Source organism: Diabrotica undecimpunctata, chromosome 9 (assembly GCF_040954645.1).
Source record: "Diabrotica undecimpunctata isolate CICGRU chromosome 9, icDiaUnde3, whole genome shotgun sequence".
NCBI classification, from domain to species: domain Eukaryota; kingdom Metazoa; phylum Arthropoda; class Insecta; order Coleoptera; family Chrysomelidae; genus Diabrotica; species Diabrotica undecimpunctata.
This window is the reverse complement of record NC_092811.1, coordinates 36,772,662-36,785,972: the sequence shown is the minus strand read 5'-3', so window position 1 is coordinate 36,785,972 and position 13,311 is coordinate 36,772,662. Positions and strand designations below refer to the sequence as shown.

The window sequence follows — 13,311 nt, the reverse complement described above, 5'->3', positions numbered from 1 at the left end:
AAAACCGGTTAGGTGTTGTTTTTAAAGATTTTAAATCGGCAAATCTATTTGTGAATGATAAGAGATGGGAAAGTTTACAATATGATGTCTTTATCCCAAATCACAATGTCACATGTAAGGGTATAATAAGGAACATATGTAAAGAAATATCTGAAGTAGAAATTAAAAATGCAATCGAAACAAAATTAGTATCCTGTAAAGTAATTGACATAAAAAGACTAAATAGGAGAATTATCGAAGAGGGAAAAGAACAAAACTATGTACCAACAACCACCATATGCGTAACATTTACAGGAAAAGCACTGCCCAGGGAGGTGCTTGTGTATGGATTACCCATGAGGGTTATTCCATATGTCAGCCCAGTCCTAATGTGTGGAAACTGCCTGTTATATGGTCACAGTAATAATCAATGTAGAGGGAACCCAAAGTGCCAGAACTGTGGGAAAAACCAACACGGGGAAGCCTCGAATTGTGAAACATACTGCATACACTGTAAAAATCATGATCATATCTCTAAAGATAAAAAATGTAAAGAATTCCAAAGGCAAAAAGAAATAAAAGCCCTAATGTCTTTCTCTAACATCTCATATTATGAAGCAAACATGCAAATACCGAAAAATGAAAACAGGGAATACTCTTTGAACAAAGAGAATTTTCCTGTCTTGCATACAGAATCCAAGCCTAATAATATAATAGATATCACAGAAAGAAGAATAGAAGCCATAAAGAATGACACAAGTATACCAAAATATAACCAAATCGTCAAATCTCAACCCACCAAAAGAAGGAAACCAAACATGACAGGATATGACAAAAAACAACATAGTGCTCAATTAATTAATCCGGAGGGAAGATTGAACTGGGCAACAAATTCTCAATCAATGCCATCAACATCAAAAGGATACAGTGCAAATAAGGAAACTGAACATGGAATCTCCCATGCAATGTCATTACTACCACCACAACATAAAGAGATGGTACTATCTTTTGTAAACAACTTGCTAAGAAACTTATACCCTAACTCATCTAATGTATCACAATATAAAACAATTAAAAGCAGCTCAACAAATAACATAACCTATGAGTTAATGGAAGATGGGACAGTATCTGATGCTTCAGAATACTAAGCCCAAAATAAAAATAAAAAATAAAGCTTTCACTCCTTTGACTATAATACAATGGAATATGAGATCATATAATGCTAATGTAGATAACTTAAAAATAATTATCAAAGAATACAATCCTGACATATTATTGCTAAATGAAACATGGTTAAATAATAACCATATAATCAGATGCAAGGGCTATCAAGTAATTAGAGATGATAGAGATGATTCATATGGTGGTATAGCCATCCTTATTAGGAATGAAGTAGAATTTTATGAAATATCTGTATGTAATAAATTTAATAACAACTCTCAACTGCAAGCAATCTTCCTACCTAAATTCCAAATTAACCTACTTAATGCCTATTTCCCTAATGCAAATACCATATCTAAACAAAAATGGATAAAACTGATCCAGGAAATCAACAAACCAGTAATAATAATGGGAGACCTGAACGCCAAGCATGAGGCTTGGGGTAGCCCTTGTAATAATTCCAATGGGAGAAACATCTTCCAAACATTAGATGAGCTGGAACTAGTTTTTTTAAATGATGGTTCATATACCAGAATAGCACCACCTCCAAAAAGATCATCAGCTGTGGATCTAACAATAACATCTAAGAATATTGCTACCAGATCATCATGGCAAATAATTCCTGACCTAGGATGTAGTGATCACCTACCCACAATGTGCAAAATTGGTGTCCAAAACATTACCATCCACATGCCACCAAGGAATAACAGAAACTTCAAAAAAGCTAATTGGAACCAATATACCTCAGTATTAGAGTTATCATTTACATCATTTCCAGGGGAGAACTACCGATCATTTGCAGATCTAATAAATGAAGCTGCACAGTTGTCCATCCCATTGTACAAATCAAATGTTAATAAACAGTATCATATCCCATGGTGGGACGAATCTTGCGCTGAAGTCATTAAAGACAGAATTAAGGCAACAAAGCAATTCCAATCAACACCCAACTTACAAAATTATTTAATAGTAAAAAACAAATGTGCTATAGCTAGAAGATTCCTTAAAGAAAAAAGAAAGAATAATTTTAGGAAATTTGCAGAAGGTCTTAATAGAAACTCGCCAATCAAGACAATATGGGATAAAGTTAGGAAAATAGCTGGATATGGTAATAGCCCAATTAACTCCCTTCCTGATCCTAATATGGCACAAGAGATACTGAATTCCTTGGCTCCTCCCAGTATACATTTACATCAACAAAGTATACAAACTAGCAATACAAGTTCCCCTTTTACCTTTAATGAATACAAATTCATAATCAATTCTAAAAAGGAATCTGCTACGGGACTTGACTTAATTTCATACTCTATGATTAGAAATCTACCTCATTCAGGATCATTACTATTATTACAAATTTTTAACAAATGCTTAAGTACAGGGACCATTCCGATTGAATGGAAACAGTCATTAATAATTCCAATCCTAAAACCTATGAAAGATAAACTCATTGCAACTAACTATAGGCCTATTGCCCTCACCTCTTGTGTAGGTAAAGTTTTAGAATCAATGATCAAAAATAGGTTGGAATGGCGTATAGAAAATAAGGGAATCCTCAGACCATTGCAGCTAGGTTTTAGAAGGGGTAAAGGATGTTTAGAATGTCTATCCTTTTTGACATCTGAAATCCAAAAATCATTTAGTAATAATGAATGTACAATAGGAATATTCTTGGATATCCATTCAGCATATGATAATGTTAATATTGACAAACTGTACTCTACATTAATACATTTGGATATACCACATGATTTAGCTAACCTCATATATGACTTTTTAAAATGCAGAGAACTGTTTGTCAAAGATAACTCTGGGTTAGTACATGGCCCAAATACCACTAGCACTGGACTCACACAAGGATCACCATTAAGTCCAATGCTATTTAACATATATACCTACTCAATACACGAAGTGTTCCCCAAAAATGCTAAAGTCATACAGTATGCTGACGATTTTGTAATTCTAATCAAGGGAGTGAATGTTAAAAATATGATATCAAAATTAAACAAATATTTAGTCAATCTTGAAGCCTGGCTGGACAATCATAATTTGAACATCTCTGTGGGCAAATCTAAAGCTATCTTGTTTACAAGGGGTAATACCAAAATAATGCCTGGAAATATCAGTTATAAGAGTCAGCATATAGAGTGGGTAGATAAAATTAAATACCTAGGAATGGTTTTACAGAAGAACCTTAAATGGAAAGCACACATTAACCAGCTGGAAGTCAAAATAGGTAAAGCACTGAATGTAATGCGTGCCTTGTGTGGAACATGGTGGGGCAGTGACCCAAAAATATTAAAACTGATCCATGAAGCACTTATCCTAAGTCATTTAAACTATGGGGGTCAATTCCTATCTACGTGCCCTAAATATATATTGAAGAAACTAGATCAGATGCACTACCAAAGTATTCGGATTATCACAGGATGCATGAAGTCAACTCCAATCCAAGCCTTGTTATCAGAGTCTGGAGAACTGCCATTAAAATACAGAAGAGAATGGCTCACCACAAAATTTTTGCTAAAAAACCTAAGCATTAAAAACAACCCTGTCATTCAATCAATCATTGAATTAGAAGCACTTTGTAATATGGACAATAAATACTGGAGAAATAAGGAAAAACCCATATTGATAGCAACTATCAGAAAAATCCAACCTTATTTGCAGAACCTATATTCCAGTAAACTTCTTCCTTGCCATGAATATGACTTGGAACTACAACTTCAACCATTAGGAATTCTGAATGAAAATATTACAAAAAATGAATTCAATCTTATGAATTTTGTGAACTTAGTTAAAAAATTCCATTCATACAAAAAATTCTTTACAGATGGCTCAACGGACACAATGGGAAATGCGGGATTTGGTGTTTTTTCCCCAGATATAAACTATTCATTTTCATCTAAACTACCCAATCATACCCAAATATGTACAGCAGAGGTTACTGCGATCAATCATGCAGTCCAAATTATATGGGAACAAAATATCACAGAAGCCATTATCTTTTCTGACTCCAAAAGTGCACTACAAAAAATTAAAAAAACAGGGTTTTCTAAAGATACAGAACATATATCGTATTTAACGAAAAGAGGAATTATCCTAGCAAGGAACAATAATATCAAAATCTTACTAGCATGGATCCCAGGACACACTGGTATCACTGGAAACTACAAGGCCGACCAACTTGCCAATATAGGTCGTTCCCTGAATATTCCCATGAATATCAAGCTAGAGTTTTCAAATTTCACACCCAACTTGAAAAGAGAGATTTGGTCTAATTGGGCAGCTGAATGGTACGAAGGATATGGCACAAGCAATTCATTCTATGCCAAAATTAATAAACGAATCCACACACTACCATGGTTCAATAAATTCGCATATATCAGTAGGAGACATTTAACTACAATCATCCGTATGAGAACGGGCCATTGCTCATCCCCTCTTCATCTATTCAGAATTGGAGTCAAAGATGATCCTTATTGCGAATGTGGCCAAGTGGGAGGCTTAAACCATATTTTATTAGAATGTCACTTAAATCAAAACCCACACTTTGACTTGTATGCCGAATTAGCTAAAACTAAACTTCCCACCCCCATAAATATTTGTACAATTCTCACAAATATTAATGAAAATACAATCAACACCTTATGCAACTTTATTTCTACCTTTAATATTAAATTATAAAGTAGCATTTCTGGTGTGTGCAAAGCTTGGACGCTACCCCCGAGCGAGAAAAGTTTATACCTTTGTTGTGTTATATTACTAATATTTTAGCCTGTGAAGAAAAAAAAAAAAAACCAGCACAAGTATACATGTAGAATAACCTTAAACAAACAAAGGAAGAATATAAGTGTAGGTAGACACTGATTGCTGAAGCAAGACAAAAAGTGTCTACCCTCGAAGTAAACTGGGTAAATTGTCTAGAACATAGCCCAAAAAAAGAAGAAGAAGAAGAAGAAGGAAATTTCAAATTAACTAGAGGTTAGAATATGCTTCTATATTCAAGGTAGCTATTTTTGTAACTTTTCACTGTGCGGGTTGCAGATATTAAAGCTTCTATAAGCTCTAAGGTGGACTTTGTGCTAATGTGAGAATCCCGATAAGACTCACGGAACATGATTGTCACCCTGTATGGTTTTCAGGTCCCCGGAGGATACACGATAATGAAAGAGCTGATAAACTTGTCAGAAGGGCATACGAAAAAACATAGATCATATTCTTTGTCTAGAGCGTCGTAGAATTCTTCTTTTTCGTCGTCTTCCTTTTCTTCCGTAGGTGCGTGTATACTAAGTAATCTATAATTAAAGAATTTTCCTTTCAGACGTAGATAACATATTCTGCTGTTTATGGGTTTAAAGTTAACGACTAATTACTTTGCTTTTTTACTGACTAAACAACCACGGTCAAACCCGTGTCGTGTGATATGTCTACTATATTATATATTGCAGTCTCTATTCTCATCAATTCTTGAACCAGTCCATCTCATCTCTTGAATCGCTGTTACACCGACTTTTATTTTATACAGTTTTTGTGTCAGCAATTTAAGAGCGTTTGGGACATAAATGGTTCGTACTTTCCATGTGCAGATCCGCAAATTGTTTGCTATAATCGGTTCACAATTTGTCGATAGCTCACTACAAGTTTAACCCTAATTAGAGAACTGAAATACAGAGAGGATAGGTAATACGGTATAATAGTAAAAACCAACTTGAAACTGACGGTTTAAGATGTTTTCGACTAACCCACCTTGTATCTGAAGGAATACAATACCTTATAATCCTATTACGAGGGTATTTTGAATGGTTACAAATGACCGACCAGTGTCGTAGAGTATATGATTGAAACATTTATTTGAACTAAATAAATATATTTTTTAAATTGTATTTTTTAATAAAACTTATTTATTTTATTCAAAAATAAAAAGTTTCTTGCCATTTGTAAAAGATACATTTATTTAATTAAGGGGAAAGGCGCCAAATGTCGCCTGGCGAAATTTCCAATGTGTTTTAAATGTATCCATTATTTTTGAATCCGGAGAAACCTAATAAATATTTTTGAAAAATTTAAACGCAGAATGAAAGATTACATTATTACTGAGGGCAGAAAACTTCTACAATGTTTATTTTAATATGTTATGTAACAGGGGTGAAAATAAAAGAAAAAATATAGTGTAATTTTTAATTGAAAATATTGCATGCAAAAGAAACTTTTTATTTATTCTAATAAATATTTCATTCTGTCTTTAAATTTTTCAAAAATGCTTTTTAGTTTTCTCAGGATTTGAAAAAAAAATGGATACATTTAAAACACATTCAACATTTTGACGGGCGACCTTTTGAGCCACTCACGCACTGCATATAATTCGCAAAAGAAATATTCGAGACGCCAATTACTGCCGTAGACGCGGAAACACCGACGAGCCGTAAATTACATGCGATCAAAAACGTACTAAACAAAAAAATTGTTTTCGTTCGTAATAACTTCACCCTTTCAAGTAAAGTTTCGAATATAAACTGAACAGACGAGGCACGTGGCCAAAGCCGGCATCTTTATACCCATTATGTTATTAAAAATCTGGGGAATTCCATCCTAATTATCTTGCAACGAATAGTACCTTCAGATATGAATTCCAGGTTTTCTAGTAAAGTGATTAAACGCGAAGATTAGTATTGGAATATCCAAAGAGATAAGGTATTCTTATTTACAAAATTGTTAATGGTTAAATTCTTATTTTTATTAATATAATATACGTACATAACATTAGACGTGAAAGTTTTAATTGTTTTTTTGCTAAATAAATATAATAGTCTCCCGTTTTATACCGCTGTCGCGGCTTTGGGAGTATAGCAGGGTAGTCTGCTATATCTAGGGCCTACGGTATACAAGGAAGGTAACATGGCCAGTGCTACGCTTCAACCGTCTATTATTTGCTAAATATATTAGTCTTAAAATATTATTAATATTATATATAACAATATTAAAACATTATATTATTATTTAATGAATAAACACCTCAGGAACGCCTATGATTTACGATCGTTTTATGAGTTTGAGGCACATTTCGTGCTCTCAACAATTTGTGAACGGAGAATAGGTCGTCGTGAATTAAACAGTCCTGCTTTTCCTCTCCAGGTCCAGTTTGGATCAGACCGTCATAAAAAAAACATTTTAAGAGTAACAGCGTAATTAAATATAGCTAATATTAATATTTAATTTTATTGTAATCCTTATATAATGTTATTTGTTGCAGATATATGTTTCCTATATTTAAGAAAACTTATCAATATGAATTCTCAGATGAAGATCTATTTAGACCATTGAAAGAACATACTTCAAGCATTCTAGGCGCTCAGTTAGAAAAAACTTGGAAAGAAGAATTCGTTAAACATAAAAGAACTGCATTGCATAGAGCGTTGTTTAGGATGTTTGGATTTAAGTTTGTGTTATTTGGTGTTATAAAGCTGGTAGATCAGTTAATGTTAATGTAAGTATTAACAGTGGTATGTGAACTTCAGATCAAGGGTTTCGGGTTGCTTTGGATTTTGTTTCTATTTTCTGTGTATCTTTTTCAGTTTTATCCACTAGTACTTTTAATCAACCATTGACCAAATATTCATAGTTAAGCGAATTTTAAACAACGCCTGGGAACATGACATATATGTCTATAATATTTTCGTCGACTTTAAATAAACATATGACAGGGCACATTTATACGGGGTGTTTCAAAAAAGGTAACCACGTCTCTAGGGTAGGTAAAAAACTGAAAAATAATTGGGGTTTGCTTTGTAAAAAATTTTTATAACGCCATCCGTTTTCAAGATACAGGGCGTTGAAGAAAAAAAATTTTACGAATTTTTTACGATTTTGCCGAAACTACTGGCAACATTGTAATGAAATTTTACACGAATATGTTTTGGAAGCTGATACATGCCATGAATTTGTTTTTATATCTGATTCTCATAGAGGGCGCTAGTTACACGGATCGTACTAAGTATTAGTCAATATAACTTTTTTAAGAGTATAATTATTAATCAAAATTTCAAGTAAACTTAAACATCATTCAATTTTACACGAAAAAGGTACTCTTGGTAAAACTCGATACTGTGTACCGTTTTCGGAATATTTTGAATTTAAAATTATGAATAATTGATGCTGGTATAAAATAGTTAGTAATTAAACAAAACTCACAAGAAGAAAATTAAATTAATGACTAAGAACATAAAATTAAATTCAATTACAGTAAGTGTTCAAAATGCCCTCCGTTTTCGCGAATACACAAGTCTATTCTTTTTTCTAAAGATTCCATTAACCTTATACACGGTAGGGGATCAGCTATGACGTCATTAAATTGACGTTGAATTCTTTCTTCCAATTCTTGGCGTGAATTTACCTCTGTAGCATAGACGTTTTCCTTAATATACGACCAAACTGCGTAGTCCAAAGGGTTAAAATCGCATGACCGAGAAGGCCAATGAATCGGAGCTTCTGCACCTCTACCAATCCATCGATTCGGAAAATGATTACTCAACCAATTACGACACCTTCTATCAAAGTGTGGTGGAGCTCCATCGTGTATAAAAAATAAAGATCTTCGCTCATTTAGCGTTAAATCTTCTAATATCTCGAATAAGGAATTGTTTAAAAAATCAAGATACATATCACCATTTAAATTTCCAGGTAGAATATGATAACCTATTAATTTGTTACCTAAAGTTGCTGCCCAAACATTAACTTTAAATGAGTGTTGGTAATGTGATACCCTTTTGACTCGTGGATTCTCATCACACCAGTAGTGTGCATTATGGGAGTTAAACATACCTTGTCGCGTAAAGGTGGCCTCGTCCGTAAAAAGAATGCATTTTAAAAAATTTGGATTGTGGGCTGTCCTTTGTTGCAATGTTTCACAAAAATCCACTCTAACCGGTAGATCATATGGCAAGAGCTCTTGGACTTGTCTGTAATGATAAGGATGTAATTGCTGTTCTTTCAGTATCCGCCAAGTACTTGAAGAAGAAGTATTTGTTTGTCTTGCTATATTCCTTACGCTAACTGTTGGATCTTGATCAAGTAAATTTAAAATATTATTTTCTTTATTAATTGTTCTTGTTGTTCTTGGTCTACCTGAATTTATTTTTTTTTTATTTAAAACACTTATACCACATCAACCACGCAGGGTTATTAGTGGGATGACAAACACAATACTTTTAATACAATTATGTACATTAAATAGTATTATACAATTTTATATCTTCTAATGACTTAATACATTTAAATTTTTATCTGTCAAGATGGATTTGAGGTCGTTTGGAATTCCATGCATTCTTCTTTGATTTTGGAAACATGGGCAGTCAAGTAGGAAGTGTTTCACTGTCAATGAAGTGGAGCAGTTATTGCAAATTGGCGGTGGATCTTTATTGATTAAAAATTTGTGTGTGACAGCAGTATGACCAATTCTTAAACGGTTTATAATTACTTGATCTCGTCTACTTGTGGGGTTATTCAAAGAGCTGTTCACCTTTGGGCATATTGGGTTTAATTTGGTTACTGAATTTTCCCAGTAATTTTGCCAAATGTTACTGCAATGATCTTTAATCAGATGTTTCATGTCACAATAAGGATATTTTGTCATTTTTGTAGTATCTTCTAAGTTGATACGGCTTGTAGTTGCTAGTTGATCTGCTTTTTCATTTCCCCAGATTCCAGTATGCGAGGGTACCCAAATGAAAGCTATGTCCTTTCCCATGGAATGAGGTGTTCCTAATTCATTTTTTATTGCTTGTATAATGGGATTTGTTGTATAAATTTGCTTTAATTTCAATAACGCATTAAGTGAATCTGTAATGATGACGCACTTCATATTGTTACTCGTTTTGAAAAAAGTTAAGGCTTTGAATATAGCTGTGGTTTCACCTGTGAGTATACTACAATTTGTAGGTAAGAGTATGCTGTAGGAGTTTTCTTCATCAGAATAGTAAGCAGCAGCATGTCCATTTTGGGTTTTAGAGGCGTCGGTAAAGATTTATAAGTAGTTGGGGTAAGAATTTATTTTATTTGGTCTCACATTCCCAGTTTCTCGACAACGTCGTTCAACGGCTCTAAATGTTTTTTTACTTGGTAAGTTTCTTCTAGGAAACTTTTCTGCATAACGTATCACAGCTGCACTAGAACATCCTAAACATTCGCCTAAGGTTAATAACATGTCAGTGTATTCAACATTTGAGTACATTTTGATTTGATTTTACAAATAACAAGGTTTCAAAACTCTAATTATTGTTGCTTTATTGCCATAACAATCAATAAATGTCAGATTTCCATGGCACACTTGGTGAAAATAGAGGTATACCTATTAGAACTTTATCATTACTACCAGCGTCAATTATTACTTCATAATTTTTAAATCAAAATATTCCGAAAACGGTACACAGTATCGAGTTTTACCAAGAGTACCTTTTTCGTGTAAAATTGAATGATGTATAAGTTTACTTAAAATTTTGATTAATAATTATACTCTTAAAAGAGTTATATTGACTAATACTTAGTCCGATCCGTGTAACTAGCGCCCTCTATGCGTAAAAATGCGTAAAATTTTTTTTCTTCAACGCCCTGTATCTTGAAAACGGATGGCGTTACAACAATTTTTTACTAAGCAAACCCCAATTATTTTTCAGTTTTTTACCTACCCTAGAGACGGGGTTACCTTTTTTTGAAACACCCTGTATACAATATTAAGTGAATTTGAAGTAACGTCCAAACTAGTTAGGGTCATCTGAATGACGATGATGAACACAGTGGCTCAGGTATAAATACAACGTGACATGACAGATATATTTCAAAAACCAAAAGGATTAATACGTAGTGATAGGCTGGCACCAATACTGTTTAATTTAGAATTATAATACGTAGTTAGAAAAATTTCAGAAGGTCAAAACAATACACTTATTAATAAATCGGTCACAGAAACTTACATAAATCACATTCTAAACAAATAGATCTATCAACACCACAAAAAAGACTAAAATCCTAGTACAAAATCGATTTGAAAGAGCAACATAAGTAGATAGCTTTATCTATGTAGGAGTTAATATCACAAAGGACAATATTGAGAATGCAGAGCCTAGCAGAAGAATCATCCTGACCAATACAGCATATTTTGTTATAAACTAGATATTTAAATCACGAGACGTACATCAAAAGACTAAGATGCGAATTTACAAGACCATAATCTTGTAAACAATTTCACAAAACTTGTAAACCGCATGGACATATTTGAAATAAAGGACTGAGACGATTAATAGGCCCTATAAATAATAACAAGAGGTAGCGAATCAGATATAATTATGAAGTAAGGTGAAGTGGGGTAAATGTGATCTACTTTTTGATTAGTTCAACTTTCATTTATTGTAACACTGTAAAGAAACGTTTCAAAAATTTATCAAAAAAATCATATACATTTTGAACGGTTTTGTATTCATTGTGTAGAAAAAAATTAAATAATCTTTAGTGTTGTTAATGTTGCATGATGTTTTTTAAAATCATATCAATATATCACATTTACCCCAGGGACCGGGGCAAATGTGAAGAAAGTTTACATTTTTGTAGTAAATATTATATTTGATAGTCTGGGGTTATTGTATAAAAATGTATTTCAAGCTCTCTACTTGTGTTTTTTTAGAATTTATTGTGTTGAAAAAATACAAAAGAATTTAAAATTTTCGAAAACAATGTCAGAACAAAGGAAATAAAAATATAATAAAATTAAACAAACACTCCAAGTTGAATGTTAACGCCTTTAAAGGTAACTGGAAATTCGTACATTCCACGTCTGTCGACGATAGGATCTGGTAGTACTTTTATAATATCCTGTTGTAGTACAGTATCAATGTCAGGATTTATTGGCCATACAAATTTGTTTCCTCGAGGTCGTGTAAATTTAACTATCTACTCATCATTCATATTTTCTGATACAATTCCCACATAATGCTTGTTTATCTTTTTTGGGCAATATTTTACCAATACCCAACATCCGACATATACATTCACACTTTTTGTTGAATTCAAATTCTCTTTATCTTCCTCGTCATCATTTGCAGCTATTTCTACCTCTGGCTCTGATTCCAAAAGTGTATCCAGAAATTCGTCGGTGTTATCAGAATCCATGAATATTGGGGACATTGACTCATCGTCTTCGCTGCTGCTAAATGATAATGACTCTCGTTTATTTCTTTTTTTGTTCTTTGCCTTAGTAATCTTATGAATTTTAGTACCGTTTCCTTTTTGTTGAGATTTCTGTTTTAAAACATCAATAGCTTGTTGTGATGTCAATACTTCAGATCCAGGGCATAACCGTTTCTTATTTTTGGTTGGTGCGTTTGGAAGTTGTTTTACTGTTGATAACAATAAATCTTCAATTTTCAGGTAAACTTGTACATGGAATTGATTCAAGTTCGTCGACATTTCCAGAGATATTTTTTACTTTATCGGAAGTGGTAGTTTCGATTAGGGCATCAGGCGTAGGTTCTTTGTTTTGATAAAATACTTCTTGAGTTTCTTTAGTTGGCACCAATACTTTATTACCATTTTCGTGTATAGATAATCTGGAATGTTTTATCATCTTTCACTTATTAAGCAAGCAAAGGAATGATTCCGCCTTTTTTAAAGCCGTTGATAATTACTTCGGAGTTCACGGAGTTTCCAAGTTGTACACAAAAATTGGGAAAATATTTGTTTTAGTAATTTTTGGCCTACATGCTGCCGCTGCCAGGCAACAAGTTTTTCATCCCATTTAACTTTAAAGGATTTAAAAACAGCCAGGTCTAGTGGCTGTAAAAGGTGGCTGGAATAGGGTGGCAGTTTTAGAATTAATATGTTCTCGCATAGCGGCTTCTAATGTCTCGATATTCATATGAGTGGAATGTCCATCATAAATAATTAATATTGGTCTTCCAGATGGAAGTGATGGAATTATAGTGTTTATGAAGTACTTTTTAAAAACGGCTTCTTCTATCCAACCTTTTTTTTGTCGCTGCATAAACAGTACCCTCAACAGTACCTGGTGGAGCTATCCATTGATCCTATAAGTGCAAACCTTTATAAATTATTAATGGTGGAGCTTTTTGGCCAGTTGCATTACACATAAGAGCAATTGCGGTATTTTCTTTACCAGGAGAACTT

At 33.2% G+C, this 13,311-nt stretch overlaps 1 protein-coding gene across 2 annotated transcripts in view; it reads left to right on the top strand.

Moving 5' to 3' along the window:
* LOC140449846 (ATP-binding cassette sub-family C member 4-like) overlaps positions 1–13,311 on the top strand; it is a 94,572-nt gene that overhangs the window by 913 nt on the left and 80,348 nt on the right. For both annotated transcript variants that reach the window (XM_072543214.1, XM_072543213.1), the window contains exon 2: positions 7,391–7,624. In XM_072543214.1, coding sequence (XP_072399315.1) covers positions 7,391–7,624 — 234 coding nt within the window. The remainder of the gene's footprint in view (positions 1–7,390; positions 7,625–13,311) is intronic.